The sequence below is a fragment of the Micropterus salmoides genome, unplaced genomic scaffold (assembly GCF_014851395.1).
Source record: "Micropterus salmoides isolate LMB-PRFRI ecotype aquatic unplaced genomic scaffold, ASM1485139v1 Ms_hic_scaffold_3, whole genome shotgun sequence".
Classification (NCBI taxonomy): Eukaryota; Metazoa; Chordata; class Actinopteri; order Centrarchiformes; family Centrarchidae; genus Micropterus; species Micropterus salmoides.
In genome coordinates this window covers 35675343-35693731 of record NW_024042261.1, presented here as the reverse complement: position 1 = coordinate 35693731, position 18389 = coordinate 35675343, and the positions used below count along the sequence as shown (strand labels likewise).

Genomic DNA, 18389 nt, shown 5'->3' with positions numbered 1-18389 from the left:
CTCCCGGTCATCTGTCTCTTTGCACAAGTGTTTGTGACACATGGCGATAAGAGGGGGTTAGTAGTTATTCACTATTACCCTGCGACCTTGTATTAAACGTTGGTAGGAAGTTTGGTACTTGTGCCCTCATGTACAGGAAGTTTGTGTCATGCATTTTATTTAACAAATGTTATTTAACAAAAGAGGGTAGTTTGGAGTTTCTAGTCTGATATAAGATTTGTGAAGGTGGGCTTAAAAAGTGCTTGCTCATTTTTGAATGAGAGAATCTGTGGTTTAGGTATTTTTAAGGTATATTTGTTATTGTAGGATCTGTGATTTGGTTCTTACAACTGCTTTGCTTGTTGGTAAAATACACAGATTCAGTAAAGACTCACAAATCCTTTTTTCCCCATTAATAATGTACAGAACACTCAGATGGGTATTTTTCTACAGAGCAAATATCTAAATTGTCTTTCAAAAACCGAAATTTGAGTATATTATAATAATTTTATTTTTATTTTATTAATGTCTTCAAGTCAGGGTTTAAACCTAAATGGATTTGTTCAAAGATGGATTGGAATCAATAAAATGTTTTCTCTACCAAATGAAATTCTAATTATGGATATTAAACAATAGTGTCACTGTTGTCAGTATTGGGCCAGAGTTGTTCCCCTGTGTCAGTTTCCATCAGTGTTGTGATTTCAGGCTGGTCTCCTGTCCAGAATATGCAGATATTCAATCACAGCTGCTCCTTCAAATTGAAAACATTAAACATGGTTGACGAATAGAGACGAAAAGAGAGCAGGGTGGCTGATGGCTTATATATATATATCAAAACGAAGAAAAGTAATTTATAATTCCATTATTCCATGCAGAGTACAATCTAATATAGATGTTATCCTGGCCAGTAACAAATTGTTTTAGAAGTAATTTTTATTATTTAATGAAATAGAAAAATTGGAGTTATGTAGTAGATTTCAGAATGTGACTGGTGTTTAATGGAGAGTGAAGTACAGTTTGACAGAAGTGACATCATTCAACTGCGTTATTCTCTACAGTACAACATTTATATATTTAACGCTACTCTGTAATAGTGTTAGATTAGATGTGCTGTCATTTAGGATGATAATATTGGCCTCATGAGTGCAGGTTTTGGCTGATGCTGATTATCTAAAAATGCTAGATATTGACTTGATTAATTGGTCTCTCCCTAATATTTAGGGTTTCACTTCTTAGCCCGAGTTCTAAAGGTGCGTTCCCACCGAAAGTGAATTTAATATTCGCCTCGCTTTACTCGCGCGAGTTTGACCGCTGGACATTTTGAGTGTTCACACATACTACAGCTATATGAACACAAAGTAAACCCTTGGCTGTGATTTAATTGCAATAAACGGATCAAACTGATGCCAAAATAACTACAACATTATGCAGTTTTGTTAGACATATGAATACTTTGTCAGGTCTGTCAGCAAGACAGCAGGACGACAACTTTCAAAATACGTGTTTTCTGATTGGAGTTCGGATCGATCAGGGCTATGCTATGCTATGCTATGCAGCTCCCCGTCGTCCAGTGGATTGTCATTACACCGCTCGCCTTGTCAGGTTTTCGCAACATCGCGTCAAGCAAATTTCTCCAGCGAATTGCGCGACAAACACCTCATTCGCGCCGCCCGGAGCGAATTCGGCAGAATTCGCGTCTTTGCATTGAGTTTGTATGTAATCAAGCCGCCCAAAACGCTGGACTCGCTTTCGGTGGGAACGCACCTTAACACCAGGGAACGCGGTTGAAGTGTAGACATTCTGTGAGAGGCAGGAGTCCATAAGTGTGTGATGTTCTGTTTTGACCAGATCTTCTCTGTGCTCTAATAATGACTGAAATCTGTTGTCGTATCGGCTCTGCATCAGATGGTTGATGCAGTTTCATGTCATGGGAAATTAAGTTAGTGTAACAACCACTACCTAATTTACTGTAATAGTAGACAGATGTAAGCAGGTCTGCTCAGCCTTATGTTGAAGACACACACACACAGTGGTGGAAGAAGTAGTCAGAAAAGTAAAATTACCTATACAACCATGTTAACCATCACTAGTAAAAGTCCTGAATTTAAAATCCTACCTAAATAAAAGTTCCTATGTATTATCTGCAAAATATACTTAGTATCAAAAGTAAAAGTAATCATGCTGCAGTAAAATGTCCCCTGAAAGTACTTTAGATAGAGTTAGGTAGTTTAGTCCAGTGGATCACATTCCAGTGGCATAGAAGTCTAAAGTAGCTTAATATGGAAATACTCAAGTAAAGCACAAGTACCTCAATATAGTACTGCTGTAAATGTACTAAGTTACTTTCCACCGCTGAGCAGGCTGATGGTTGTTAGAGCAGTCAGTAGTTCCAAGGTCACACGGTGTGCAGTATGTTTGCACAGCACTTTATAAATCTGGGAAAGGCTGGGAGAGGTGCTGTCCTTTGTGTGTGTGTGTGTGTGTGTGGTTGTCTGTTTTTGCGGTAGTGAGAGAACAGGCTATTAATTATCACCCCTGATTCAGCACCAGCAAGCTAATGTAAGAGCACCTTAACAACAACGGTAACCTGAACGCTGCTGTCTGCCTTTTGGTGTCTCACTTTTTAAATCAACATCTGTGTCCCGTCTCCATTTAAGTAATAATACATGTGTTCGTTTTTTAACTTGGGAGCTGCTCAACGCACCACTTAAGTAAAAATACTCTATATTAAATCCAGTGTGAGGAAAAAGACACTTGACAAACAGAGGTAATGTTTGTTTTTTTTTGCCTTTCCTGGTAACTTTGTGTACCAGTTGCCTTGGCAGGTCACCAGCCATAATTTAGAGGCTGTTTATTGCTTCAATTCTAGAAATGTGGTTGGCTATAAAAAAGTTAGGGATTTATCACTCATTCTGGCCTTTTTATGTGAACAAGAGCGTTTCTATGCATTAATTAAACTTATTCCCAAAGTCCGTAAACATCAGAGTTTTGCATTAAATAAGGGACGTAGTCAGCAACACTTAAAACTTGTGGTAACTGAATAGAAGTGTTCACAGTACATATTCAGAATAGTTAAGTATGTTAGTATAATTATGTAAGCTATGCCTCATTGGAGCCGCAGATAGAAAATCATGAGACTGGAGGGAGGAAATGTGTGATGCGTGTTCTCTTTGTCATTCCTGAAGCTGATGAGGTGTTTTCAAAGAAACGGTGTCTTTTAGTTTCCTAAAATCCAGGCAAGGCGGACCTAATTTGATGACACAGTTATTACTTACTTGCTAGCGACACCCACAGATCCCTGATCTTTGTCTTTTTTGAGTCAGAGAATTTTTTTTTATTGATTGCTGTCAGGAGAATTTCAACACAGTGCCTCTAGAATTATTTGCCTACTTTAACTTCAATGCTAACAATTGACAACTAAACATTGTATTAGAGAGAGCAAACATTTTTCTTTTAGTAAGTACTGAAAACACAGTGTAAATGGATTGTAATAAGTCAGATAATGTTTTTGATTCCCAGTAGTTGAAATTTAGATTTTTTAGTTTGATTTTATTATTTTACATGACTTTGCAGTGTCCAGTGCAGTCCAACACAACAGCCCTGCCATGACGCATAACTTTACAAAGGTCCTAATTTCAGCTTTTGTAGACATTGGCGGGAATGTTTAAATTAAACTGTTTTAGCATTGAGATCATAGTTAGTGATGTTGTTGTAGACTGCATGATATTCAGTGGCATTTCTAATTAGGACCGCAACTAATGATTATTTTCATTATCGATGTCATCTGTCTATCATTTTAACGACTGATCAATTAGTTGTCTATAAAATGTCAAAAAATAGTGATGTCCTTAAATGTTTTGTTTTGTCCACAACCCAAAGTTTACTATAGTTTACTTTAAATTTAGTTTACTTTAAAAGACGAGTAAAGAAACCTGGAAATAATCACATTTGAGGAGCTGACATTTGGACATTTTTTCTTAGAAAAATGACTCAGAACAATTAATTGATTTTTAAAATAGTTGGCAATTAATTTAATAGTTAACAACTACTCAATTAATTTACTAATCGTTGCAACTCTATTTCTAATATTCTGCTACCCTCCAGTTTGGAAATGGGAAGAACAACACCTCTCAGTATTCAACACCACCACCTCAAACTATCACCTCAGTAAAACCTGAAATTTAATTCACACATTTTTTTAAACAATGTCCACAAAACTGAACTATTTAACTATTACAAACTTTGCCAAGATAGATGTTATGGCAGACTTGATTCCAAGTCTGGGAATATTTGCCCTTTCTTTTTGGTCCTTTGTAATGTTAAAGAGATTTCCTCTCTTGCATGAATTTATTTTTGTGCAGAGATTACAACATGCTGTATCGCCACTGTCTTTTGTTAAGATCAACCATGCGCTTGAGATGAAGATCCTGGTTTAGAATTGCTTTCAGGAATCAATAAGCAAAATCAAAAAGCAGGTTTCCTAACAAATTCACAACCTTTTATGCATTTAAATCTGGTTCCTATTCAGAACCTTTTCATACCCGACTAGATCATTGCAGTTAAATAGGTCTGTTGTGCCTGACGTTGTCTTTCAGAGTGGACCACCCATGTACAATACTTGAATCAGGCCAGAGGACAGCAGCTTCATCCAGAGCTCATCAGCCTTTCTCTGGCCCACTGACCAGACAGGCTTTCTCACTGTTCAGCCAGGCATACGTGGGCGGCATTGCCTCTCTCTCTCCCCCTTTGCTACTAGGTTGAGTTCAGGGGAGAGAGGAAAAGTGGGGGGAGGGTGGGAGACTATTAAAGGGAGCAGAAAGAGAGTTTGAGGGTAATGGTGGGGGTTGAGGGAGACTGTGATGAGAGAGTGATGGATTTTTTGAGTAGGAGGGAGATGAAAACACAGGGAAGCTATAACTACAGTGATTGTTGTGTTCAGGGAGGGACCTGCTTGTTTTGCTCTTTGAGAGGAGGGGCCCTATATAGCTTCTGGTTTACTCTGTCTGTGTGAGCATTAAAACTGTTTGAGTGGGTGGCAGGGTGCACCAGTAAAGCTCTTTTACTGTTTTAGCATCAGGTAAAAAGATTTTTCTGTCCAAAGCCACACCACATTTGTTGACCATACTATATTCCTCGATTCGAGACCCCACACTTTATCTTAGAGCTTTTTGTGTAGACCGTACACCTGCTGCAGCTGTAAATCACTCTCCTTGTATGCCTGGAGCTCACCTGTCCAACTCTCTGTCTGTCTGCACAAATCTTGTGCGATACGGGAAAATATATATTTTGTATCTGAGCCTCACCATTTTCTATCAAAATAAAAGTGTTCACATTCTCATTTTAAAACCCATAGTGTGGTAAACTAAATGGGTTGTATAATTGTCTTGTAGCCTGCATCTCTGTTGTTATTTCTTGACGCACATTTATTGGCTTTTAAATGAGCTACACTGAATTGCATACCCAGACACACATTGTCGCATAAAGCTCTCCATTTACACACAAACTGTTATGTTTTATAATACAAACTATGTGCATGCCACCAAGTAAATAAAGGTCTCTGTCATGCTCTTTGAGGTCATAATAATCTGTTTGCTACTTGGCATTCGTTATTGAGTTCTGGCTCTTGACAGCAGCAGTAAAATCTTGTTTTTCCGCCTTACCCTCAAGCTAACAGTTCCAGATATCTCCAGATGCTGCAAAAATCTCAGGATCTGAAAGCCACAATCCTCCATGATTCACAGCCAGACCACTGCCTGTGAATATGAAACGTTCCGTGTCATTCTCAATCTCCACATGACAATTTTTTGTTCAGATTTACGGTCTGATGAAACTACTTATGCTTTCAGTAAGATATTAGGACTCAAGCCATTAATTAACAGCCTTAACCGTTCCCATCTTGCAGATAAATTATACAGTGAATCTACATATCGATTTATGTTATTGTACTCCGTAGGTAATGTGTTGATTTCTCCAGCCACCTCATTCATGTCATCCTTCCTTAAGGCAATAGTTACTATCTGTGTCCTGGAGTCAAATGCATTGATTGACTGTATTGCTGTCTCAGCTGAACACTAATGATAGGTCTCTACAGTGATTTATACGCCTCTTCACAGTTGTCACCAGACTCATTATGACTGGAAAGAGGCATTTATCATCAGTGTTGTAAGCTCGCTGTAAAGAGTTAGTGTTTGGGTGGAGATGAACTCTGTTTTTCTTTTCAGGGTAGTAACTGAACATGTATCTTAAAGGGTTTGTTCTGATTTTTTACAATGGGGTTGTATGAGGCACTTACACATACACATACACATAATGTACATGCATAGTCAAGTGTATTGTTTACATTGGATAGCGGTTGGCATGCCCCCAGTTTGGAGAAGCTGACAGGAGTCCCTGCATTTAAGCTAAGCAACGTACCGCTTTTTTGGTGTGTAAAATACTGTTGACCCTTTTATGTATTGCACTGTCCTGCTGGCTTTGCACAATGTAATAACAATCAAAAGTATTCAGGAATAACTGACACTATGGATAGTTATCACATGCGCAATAGCTCAGAGATATACCGATGTCTGTGCTATTTGTAGGAGAGACTGTGTTATGTTGATGTTCTGTGTTGGCGCTGTTGAGACTGCGTTGTTGGCTCTGAAGCTTGCTTTTCTCAGTGTGTTCCTGGGCGGGTCCTGCTAGACTTCAAACACTCCTGCTGTGAAAGGCTTTATTAACACTGCAGACTGTGAGCTCGGCAACATGACTCATGCCCTCTAACTAACTCATGATCCGCCCAGATCGCCCTCTCACTCCATTCGCCCGCCACCATCCGCCCGTCCCTTTCTGGTCTTCTCATCTTTTTCATTGCCTTGTTTTTAACTTCCCCTGTTTTTTGTTCTTTCTTTTTGAGTAAATGGGCTGAGTTTGGCACAATATTTTGTAGAATAACAAGAGGAGAGAAGAACAGAGAGAGAATTTAACGGGTCAAGCACCCCACCGCTCCTGTTGTCCCCTCTGGTCTCCTGCCCAGCAGGGTCTGGTTCTGCTTATAACACTGATCACCAGTGAGCCTCTATTTGACTACTGGGAGTGTCTCATTTGATACCCACTGACAAAGCAGCAAGGTAGAGAGGGAGACTGTTGAGACCCAAACCAAAAGTGGTGAGCAGTGCTTCAGAGTATAGTATGTAAATTCACATCAGAGTTTTCCTTCCATATGAAGGTTTTCATTCCAATCAGCCTCTATAGCAGCAGATATCAGTGATTTCATTGATTAAGTGGGGATATCGGTGATAATGCACTTGTTCCTGTAATTGGTTTACAGTAAGATAATATGAAAGTTTGAATGTTAAAATTGAAAACTAAAGTCAAGGGGACTTTTCTGTAGGTTTCCCATGACCCATATTGTATGTGATTATTTGTATTTAATATCCAGAACAACAGTTCTACAATAAATACAGAATTTGTGAAACTTAATTATTAGTGGTCGCCTCACGCACATGCCCGCCCGCTGCCGAAGTTGAATTGTCTTGAAATTTTTGTATGCGACGTGCAGCACAAATCATTGGAAGAGAGACTGATCCTCGCTGTTGTAAGTTTCCAGAATCTATTACTGTTTACTAAATAGGACATCAACAGGAGGGAATTTGCATGGCAGAGCATCCCCGTAAAACTAGATGAAGGCCTATCCGGTAAAGGCAAGGCAAGTTGATTTGTATAGCACATTTCAACAACAAGGTAATTCAAAGTGCTTTACATAAAACATAAAAGCAACAGGGAAATATAAAAAAAAGTTTAAAAGCACCATAGGGAAATTAAAAAAATACACATTAAAAAAATAATAAAAGTTAAATAGGCTACAGCTGTATAGTGCACAGAAGGCATTGCCATAGTTTCTATCCATAGAGTTCCTGCCGTTTACTCGCTTGTCTCCTGTTCACCTGAGGAAAGAGCAACCCTGCGTGGCCAAGCGACCACGTTGTGACTTGCAGGCTGATACCCATCCCACTCCTCCTGTGACCCATGGTTTCACTGTACAGTGTATTCAGAGTCAGTGAAGAATGGACTTTCAAAATAATAATAAAAACAATAAAAACTGTATTAATGTGCGATAAAATAATGTATCGCGTTAATTAATTAACGCTGCAACGTGCCCAGCCCTATTAATTATATAACTTTAGTTGACAATACGTCTTCTCTGCAGATATTTTGTCCTGTAATAGAATACATGCAGATTATTAATGATGGCTCCGTTCTATTGAAGTGTCCTTGTAAAACATGACATTGTGACAGTGAGCCAGCAAGCACAGGAAACCAAAGCAGGTAAAAGGAATAATTCAGCCATCATTAATTTTATTATTTATACATGTCCTTTCCCGACAGTGACACATTAGATGACACATTAGTGATAAAGGCTTGTGTCAACGAGATGTCGACTTCGTCGTTTGATGGTACATTTTAAGGCTGTACCTTGTGGTGATGCTGTATTGGACTGGAGTATTTCATGTGTCCAATATTTTGTCCCCCTAGTTGACTCGGTGTATAGATGACCAAAAATATTATTTATAATGTTACTTTGGTTGGGACCAACAGCAGCCCACCGTGGATTCCAGTCCTACTGCAGCTGTCAGTTGCCCTCACAGGAAAATGTCATCATCGTTCTTCCACTTTCATACTCTGATAAGTCAGAATTATTTTTAAATAAAGCACACAATGGAGTATGCATCTAGTTTAGTGGACAGAAAGTGAGCTGTCAACAGCAGACTGGACTGTACAGTCTTGAATGTACTTGCATAGCACAGAGTGACACCGGAGCTTTGACAGTCTCAGTGTTGAGAGACGGCGAGAAAAGCAGCAAGTGATGACGAGGATATGGCTTATTGAAGATGCTACTCTGATGTTTGTCCCCCCTCCAGGCTGGTTGTGTTACCAAGCTCATTAGGAAATACTGGAGTAGGAGCAGTCTTCCTGTCTTTAATGGTAGACCAGCAGTGAGACTATTGTTGAGCCTGCTGATGACCTTCAGCTAAAGGTCACGACTGGTTTATTGCCAGTACTCTGCTAATTGCTCAATGGGCCTGAATAAACCAGTTGTGTGGTTATTTATTTTCTGAACTACACACACATGCACACACACACAAGTACAAATAATATTTATCATGGTGATGTGAGTTTTGCAAATAAGGACTTGTTTTTTGGTCTACACCAGTTTGGTTGCTGCTTTGTGACCTGCTCTATTATATGACAAGTGCCCTGAGATAACTTCTGTTATGATGATAAACTTAAGTGAATCACTGAGAATTATGCGAAATAGGCTTTAAATGGTTTTACCCTCTCAATCATTGATTGCATTTTTATAGGACACCAGCCTGCAATCCATGTGCATTTTAAATGCTGAATTTTTACATTCACACGTACCTGACATATTCTTGGCAGTGAAGTCAAGACAGTGGTTGAGTGATTTCTGAAGTTTCCGTCCATGCCTGTCTGCATGCTTAGGGCATGTATGTATGGTATGATTTACATATGTCCTTTGGAAGCATTACATTTGCATTTTATCCTCACTCTTTCCTGCTTCCTCCCTGCAGCTGCCTCAGCCGCCATCATGTTCACTAAAAAGAAGAAATCTCGTATCCAGATCTCTGCTCCATCCAACTTCGAGCATCGCGTTCATACTGACTTTGACGAGCAGGAACAGAAGTTTGTCGGGTTGCCACGGCAATGGCAGTCGCTCATCGAAGACACCGCCAAAAGACCCAAACCCTTCATCGATGTGAATGTCATCACTGCCGTGGAGCCACACAAGGTGGGGGTGAGCGGAAAATTATACATTTTCTAAAATTGTCATTGAATGTCATGAATTCTTTTTTATCGGTTTGTGAATTTTGGCCACTAGATTGAGCTACATTTTGACTAAATTATAACTTATGAGACTGACATTTAGGTAGCCAAGACTTTTGCATGGTCACTGCAGTGTCTTGGTCTTCAAAAGCCAAATTTAGGTAAAACAGTCAAGTTGAGTCTTCCTTTTGCACTAATAAACTTGGCGGCACTAATTGTAAATCTTAGCTGGAAGGTTCTGAAGGAATGTCTTTGATACTTTGAAATATTAAATTGAAGTATAAACAATTTTAACTAATGATAACCGGGTTCGGTCACCACGCTATTACAAACTCACAGCAAATAATGTCCAGCATCAGTCGAAGTTAGCGACAGTCTCCCAGGCGCATGCGGGCATGCGCAGTATGCAACGTGGGTTGCTGCAGAGATTTTGCAGTAACTCTGAAGTCCGGTCGTATTTTAGTTTATATGAGAGTGCTGAGGGAAACTTGATTGAAGAAAATGACCTTGTAGTGAACGCAGGGTGATTTAACTTTTAGCTTTGGTTTGTCTGTCTGACGCTAACAGTAAACTGAAGCTCTCAGTGTTAGCTGCTCTTGTAAAAACGCTACACGTGTGCCTGCAGACTCTATTCGTCCACTGCACATGATAACAGGTTATGCAGTTTAGTCAACCAACCAGCATATCTTGTTCATTTTTAATCCAGCGGCTATCAAATTAGTTGTAAAAGTGTCAGAACAGGAGAAATACTATCGACTCCTCCTGTATTTATGTCAGTTGTTGGGCTCATTGCAGTTACTATCACTGTCTTCTGAAGACTTAATTGTTTTAATGTAATTGTGCACGGGGTCATTGCATTACCGATATAATATAAAATCTTGATAATGCACACTTAGATGGTTTTAATATGTTTACACAAGATATTAATGTTTATGCAAATAAAATTGCTATTTTATTTGTAGTTAACAAAATAAAACTTGTTGAAATAGTTTCAATGTGTGTATCAGTACTTTTTCGGCACATTTTTACTATACCGTGATAATATTGATAACCATGATAATTTTGGTCACTATAATTGCGATGTGAAATTTTCATACCGTTTTTTACCAAAGTGATTCAGACAAGACGCTTTGTGTGTTCTCATCTGTTCATCCTCTGTCCACCAAGGTTTTTTGTTTTTGTTTTTATTTCTCTCCTTCAAATCTACAGACAATTGTGCGTGGCAACAAGCTTGGAGTGGACGGCTCTCTAACATGGCTGTTGGATGAGTTTGACACCATGTCTGTGACTCGCTCCAACTCCCTGCGACGAGGCAGCCCTCCCATCCAGCCTCGCAAGGACTCGAGCTCTTCAGGAGGAGGAGGGCAGGAGAACGGAGATCCTCACCACCGCCATCACTCACAACCAGAAAGACATGAGAGGTAAGCTGTCAAACTGCAGCTCCGGGTGGAGTAAATGGCGCATATTTTGAACACAAATAAGAGTTGAAGCATTTCATTATTGTGCATTTACTCGCTGATTGTGTCTTTAGAAGTGGGATATAGCACGGATTGTTTGTTGTGGCATCATTATTTTATGAACAGGAGCAAAGCAGAGATTTTATCAACACAAACCAACGAGCTGTTGCACCACGAGTATCTGTACTGATATTTGCATCGCTCTCCTTCTCAGAGACCGAACCAGACCAGAACCCCAGAGTGGCGGTGACCCCCGCCAGGGTCAGCACGTAATCCGTCCGCAGTGGGATGAGGTAGTCCAGGGTCGTCCCCAGCAGCAGCCTCGGGGCCAAGAGCCCAGCAGGGCCCACAGAGACAGACCAGGCTCCGGCCCTCCTCCTCCCCCTCACAGAGACAGAGAGCATCGGGACCGGGACAAGGTAGGGACTGGACCCAGCACCTCATCTTTATAGTTATTAGTAATAAGATTCTTTATATGGACATTGCTGTTCATAGGACACGGCTCTCTTTCCTGTAGTCATTATCTTCTAGACCAGGGGTCGGGAACCTATGGCTCGCAAGCCCGATGTGGCTCTTTTGATGGCTGCATCTGGCTCGCAGACAAATCTTTAATAAACAAAAATAATAACGTTAAAAATATAAAACATTCTCATGTATTTCAATCTATTCATTTCCTACCGCGCATGTTCATGGTTGCGGGTGGCTGGAGCCAATCACAGCTGTACTCCGGGACAACACCAAATTTTTATTGGATAATGCGTAACATACACGGGTCGTTGTGAGGTCAGAAAGTAAACGTCCCGCCTTTTAATCAAGTAGTCAGCTAGCTAGCTAATTGCAGAAACCCTTTTGACAAAGAAGATGGCTAAAAGAAAAAAAGATGAGGAGTATCGTACTTTTCAGCAGGAATGGACAGAGGAATTCGCCTTTGTGGAGAGAGCAGGTGTGTCTTATATGCAATGATAAAATTGCATCGATGAAACGCTCAAATATAAAGCGACACACGCAATACTACATTTGCATCGAAATATCCTGCGGGGGACAGCAGGAATAAAGCATGTCAAGAGCTACTGTGCAGAGTGCAAGCTAGTCAGCAGCAACTCCGTAGCTTTGCTGGTGCTTTAGCAATTGTGAGAAACGGAAAGCCATTCACAGATGGGGAGTATGCCAAAACATTCATGCTTGATGTTGCCAGTGAACTTTTTGACGACTTTTCGGATAAAGGCAAGATAATCAAACGAATAAAAGACATGCCTCTGTCGGCAAGAACTGTTCACGATCGTACCATCATGATGGCAAATCAAATTGAGGCAACACAAGGGAAGGACATAAATGCAGCATCATTCTGTTCTCTCGCTTTGGATGAGTCAACAGACGTAAGCCATTTATCCCAGTTCAGTGTGATTGCAAGGTATGCTGTCGGTGACACACTTTGTGAGGAAAGTCTTGCAGTTTTACCTTTGAAAGGGACAACAAGAGGGGAGGATTTATTCAAGTCTTTCACCGAGTTCGCTGAAGAAAAAAAATCTACCGATTGATAAACTTATTTCGGTGTGTACTGACGGTGCTCCGTGCATGGTGGGGAAAAACAGAGGATTCGTAGCGCTTCTTCATGAACATGAAAAGAGACCCATCCTAAGTTTTCACTGCATCCTACATCAGGAGGCGCTTTGTGCTCAGATATGTGGCGAGCAGCTTGGTGAGGTGATGTCGCTAGTCATTCGGGTGGTCAACTTTATTGTTGCCTGAGCTTTAAATGATCGCCAGTTTAAAACACTGCTAGATGAAGTTGGGAATAATTATCCTGGTCTGCTTCTGCACAGCAATGTGCGTTGGTTGTCAATAGGGAAGGTGCTTAGCCGTTTCCAGGTTTGTCTGAGCGAAATCCAGACTTTTCTTGAAATGAAAAACGTTGAGCATCCTGAGTTAGCTAACACTGAGTGGCTCCTGAAGTTCTACTATCTCGTGGACATGACTGAAAATCTGAACCAGCTCAATGTGAAAATGCAAGGCGTTGGAAATACAGTCTTATCCCTTCAACAAGCAGTGTTTGCATTTGAAAACAAGCTGGAACTCTTCATCGCTGATATGACAGGTCGTTTACTACACTTTGAAAAACTGGGACAGTTTAAATATGCATGCACAGCAAGTGACCCTGCTCAACATCTTGATCTTCAACAGCTAGCGGGCTTCACATCTAATCTCCTGCTGTCATTCAAAGTGCGCTTTGGAGAATTTCGTGAGTGCGCTCGTCTTTTTAAGTTCATCACCCATCCACACAAGTGTGCAGGGGACAGTGCCGAGCTGAGTTACATCCCCGGTGTCTCCGTCAGAGATTTTGAGCTACAAGCTGCTGACCTGAAGGCCTCAGACATGTAGGTGAGTAAGTTCAAGTCACTGAATGAAGATTTGGAAAACTTCAACCCGCGGACCAGCTGATTGTCAAAACTTGGAACGCGCTTCCCGTCACGTAGCACACACTTCAGCGTGTGAGTATTGCTGTACTGACAATGTTTGGCTCTACGTATGCATGTGAGCAGTCTTTCTCACATCTAAAGAACATGAAGACCAACCTACGATCACGTTTAACGGATGGAAGTCTCAACGCCTGCATGAAGCTTAACCTCACCACGTATCAACCAGACTACAAAGCCATCAGCAAAACCATGCAGCACCAGAAGTTGCATTAATGGTAGGAAGTACTTTATTCAACATTGGTTAGCAACAACATAACAACGTTATTAAAAAGAATTCAGAGACTTATTGTACTTTAAAAGTGTTTGTCTTACATAAAATGCATTTACATTTACTTGTATTTAGTGTTAAACATATTGTATGGCTCTCACAGAATTACATTTTAAAATATGTGGCGTTCATGGCTCTCTCAGTCAAAAAGGTTCCCGACCCCTGTTCTAGACCAATATATTAAGTCCTAGCCTTGTAGATTTTAGTTAATAATACAACACTTTAGGTATCTTTGATTTGTTTTAATTTGATATTGTAACAGCTTCATTTATGCATCTTTTTCTCTGTCTATTTTTCCTTGCACTAATCCCACTAATCCCTCCATCTCTCATCCAAACCCTGCCTTTCTTCAGGAGCAGGTGCCTCACAGGGATCAACCCAGTGACCACAGGCCGAAGTCTAGCTACATGGTGCGGGATGGCAGCCCTCAGTCTCCCAGGGACAAGAGACCTCTCTCTGGGCCCAACATCCGCACCCCAAACCTGCCAGTAACAGAGGGGGTGATGAAGACTGCCCAACAGACCACACGGCCGTTTAACACCTACCCGAGGACAGACAGCGAGGGCGGACGCAGCCCCACAGGACAGGTAGGGACGGCAGCATGGACAGAAAGACAGGTGGCTGTTTCTAGCCAGTACAGGCACAAGGAGAGACAGCAGCCCTGAGGGAAGCTATTGACTGAGAGAAAAAGGCAGACAGGTGCAAATTGAGCTGCTGGCTGATGGATGATAGCTCCCGTCACCTTGCTCTTTGTTCTCCAGGTCAGATTTAGCTGCTTCTGTCCTGGATCTCATTATTTTAGATTTATGGAGTTCAGGGCTTTTAAAAAAGTAGAACAACCTTGCTGTGGCAAATTGCTTTACAGAATTATGTTATGGATTGTTTGATTTGTGTTATTTGTATTTTCGATGTACACTAAACCAAAGCTTTTCCCATACAATTTATACTGCAGTAACTATCCATTTAGTATCTGTGTGTATTAGGCCAATTCACTTTGCAATCTGCAAATCAGTGAGCAGGATGTCTTTAAGGTATTATTGGATTTTTATATCATCAATCTGATGAAGTACCTTCATTTATTTCAGGTATTGAATTTGCTAGATTAGGCAAAAACAGACCTTTCTACCAAATTAGATTTTCCTGAATTACTATATTACATTATACTGTATAATGATAACGTGGTGGAGTAGAGATGGGGATCGCGTTCCGGTCTGACCTATAAAGTAACGTTGTGTCTCGAGCGTCAAATCTGATTTAACTTGAAACGTGATGAATAAGAGAACTATGATGGCACCGAAACGCGGTATTAAACAGGCCGGAATGTTTATCATCAGGCTGCAGCCTCTGCTGCTCTCTGTCGGCTCCTACACATGCACACAGCGGCAGCAGAGAAAGATACTGCCACGTTGCGTTGGAGACGGTGAAGGTAGCTCCAAACTACTTGAGTTACCGCACGTAAGTACGTGCAATAAAACCTTTGCGAGTAAAAAGACAATACTTCATCAATCCACCTGTCTGTAAGGTAAACATGTAGAAAAGGTTGATTTAATCATCTCTGTCCCCGGTCTCACATCCTGTATGTTTCATACAAGCACAGCAAACTTAGCTTGGCAATTAGCCAAATGTTAAAAACAAGCTAAATAGAAAGCTGTCTGTCTGGAGCATAGACGGGTCTGTAGTCTTAAAATTTGTTAGAAACTCAGCTGCTGGCTGTGACAAACCAGCAGCTCCTCCTTTGGCCTGGTAGGGTTACCTGCAGGCAGTGAATAACAGCAGATAGGAGGAGGAACTGAGACTGCAGTCTGAGTTTTAATTCCTTCTAAATGTCACCACAATGTTGCTGCTCCAGAAAGAACATTTAGCTGTATTTAAAATCTTCAATTCTAATCCTGTAATTAATTTTAAAACAACCAGGCAGTTAATATACACACTTCCGTATTTGTTTATTTATCAAGTCATATGTTATCTCAATATATAACAATGTTATCGCACATTGAATATTTTCCTCGTACCTTGGGTCAGGTCTTACCAAATAACCGTCACCAAATAATAGTAAAGTATCAATAAAGAATCGGATTGTTAAACAGTCTCAATAAGGGTATCAATAAAAATGTACAATCCCCATCCCTAACGTGGAGTAAAATGAAATAACCTGTGATGGAGGATTAAATGCCAACAACCCCCTCTTACTGTGTAAATGTGGTGTTAATATTTTAGTTGTTGTAAGTTAGGGGTGTGCATCTTCACTGGTCTCACGATTCGATTATGATTATCCTGTCAATGATTTGATTCGATATCACGATGCCTCACTTCTAGGCGTGGGAATCTCTAGGCACCTCATTATGATTATGAAGGCTACGATATGATTGGAAAACGAACAGGATAAATAGGTATTTTTCTCACTGTGTGGCTACTTGGTACTTTTCATGCAGTATTTATAATGATAGAACCAAGTAGATAGTAATGACATGGGGCTATTTAATGTTACTTCCTGTAAATGTAGCTAATTCTACATGGCATTATTACAGCATCATTGCTGCCCTCTGTTGCTGCGGTTTTCATTTCTGATGCTGCTGTTATTAGTATAGTTTCAGATAGGGGTTACACTACTCACTTTACAATGCTCCAGCCACACCATGTTCACTCCGCTGTGACACGCTGTGACACACTGTGACCTACCCTGTACTTTCACAGCCTGCCAACTTAATGCTTTGCCTCTGCCCTCTGCTCGCTTTCACTGTCACTTTCTGCTGCCTGTGTGCGGGTGAAAACATCATTTTGATTTGATAGATATTATCGATCGTGGCTGCTATGTGCACAGCACACAGACAGTCCAGTGCTGCACTTCTGCATTTCCGAGTTCCCCCTTTTCATTCTGTCAACATTTAGATAATGAAGTATTTACATTCGTGATTTGATTTGGAATTGTCCACTTCCGCATTACGAAGCATCTACGAATCGGTTATTTTGCTAAGTTATTCATAAGTTGTTGCAGCTCTATCCCGAAAGGACAGCTTCCTCTTGATTTTTATACTGAGTGGATGTTGTGTTTTTGGTGACGTTCTCCTGTCTTGTTTCTTCCAGCCAGCTCGACACCATGAATCTCCTCAAAATGGCCCCTCTAGCGGCTCTGCTCGAGGTTCATCCAGCTCCAAGCCCCCTATAAGCCACCCGCACCCTCATCATACTTCCCACCCCAGCCTGACCCCTGAGGCCACCCAGCAACCACACACCCCTCACCCCAACGTTCCAGCTCCACGGCCCCCTGCGCCCTCTGGGGCCCCAGTCTCAGGTGCGCCGTCCCAGGGCCGCTCACCGCAAAGGGAGCCTCAGAGGGTTTCCCATGAGCAGTTCAGAGCAGCGCTACAGATGGTGGTGGATCCTGGCGATCCGCGAACCTACTTAGACCACTACATTAAGATAGGGGAGGGGTCCACTGGGATTGTGTGTATTGCCACAGTGAAAACCAACGGCAAACTGGTCGCCGTGAAGAAGATGGACCTGAGGAAACAACAGCGCAGAGAACTCCTCTTCAACGAGGTAAGAGTTTTTGATCTAGTGAATACTGACACTGAATGTGATAATAAAATGCATCAGCTGATGCACTTTGACTGATGCAGAGATGTTTTACTGCACTTACATCTGCATTTTTCCTCTGTTTTAAATAATGTTGTTAGATTGCTTTGCTTCATATATGCCTTGTGACAAGTTGTGTATACTGTGATACACACTGACCTATCCGTATGTCCTGACTAGTGCCTTTGAACCAGAAAGAGAACAATGGCTGTATATGAAAATAAATTATAACATTCCAAAAATGTTATTTCACACTTTCCTGACACAAGCAAATTTTGCAGATATATTTTTCACATATAAAGACGGCATAGCAGCACAGCAAGGTGTGAAGGTATCTATCACACTCAGCTCATGCAGCCTTCAGACATAAAACCATGGAATAAAATCACTTTCCTGAGACACATCTCTCAAAGTCAGAAGAAATGAAAGGCTTTTATGTAGGTGGTAGATTATACAGCTTTCACACACACATTAGTTTCTAATTGTCACTTTACATTTTAGATATTTTATTCAACTCATGAGTAATCAGGCAGGGCTTCACCAGCGTCGACAGATACTTACAGATACACCATAGTCTCTCTAAATGCAAGGCCACTTTGTCATTCTTTTGAGTCTAACGAGTCGTGCAATTATATCTGTTTCTATGGTAACTGCAGGTGGTAATCATGCGGGACTATCACCATGAGAACGTGGTGGAGATGTACAACAGCTACCTGGTGGGAGATGAGCTCTGGGTTGTCATGGAGTTCCTGGAGGGAGGAGCTCTCACAGACATCGTGACACACACCAGGTGAGAGAGAAAAACTA

At 41.0% G+C, this 18389-nt stretch overlaps 1 protein-coding gene across 3 annotated transcripts in view; it reads left to right on the top strand.

Moving 5' to 3' along the window:
* The window catches only part of pak4 (p21 protein (Cdc42/Rac)-activated kinase 4), a 40774-nt gene that overhangs the window by 11016 nt on the left and 11369 nt on the right, over nucleotides 1-18389 (top strand). For 2 of the 3 annotated variants that reach the window (XM_038692576.1, XM_038692575.1), the window contains exons 2-7: nucleotides 9552-9775; nucleotides 11014-11225; nucleotides 11476-11680; nucleotides 14360-14593; nucleotides 17091-17546; nucleotides 18239-18372. In XM_038692576.1, coding sequence (XP_038548504.1) covers nucleotides 9569-9775; nucleotides 11014-11225; nucleotides 11476-11680; nucleotides 14360-14593; nucleotides 17091-17546; nucleotides 18239-18372 — 1448 coding nt within the window. In that variant the 5' untranslated portion in view covers nucleotides 9552-9568. The remainder of the gene's footprint in view (nucleotides 1-9551; nucleotides 9776-11013; nucleotides 11226-11475; nucleotides 11681-14359; nucleotides 14594-17090; nucleotides 17547-18238; nucleotides 18373-18389) is intronic. The other variant, XM_038692577.1, reaches the window with a different exon arrangement.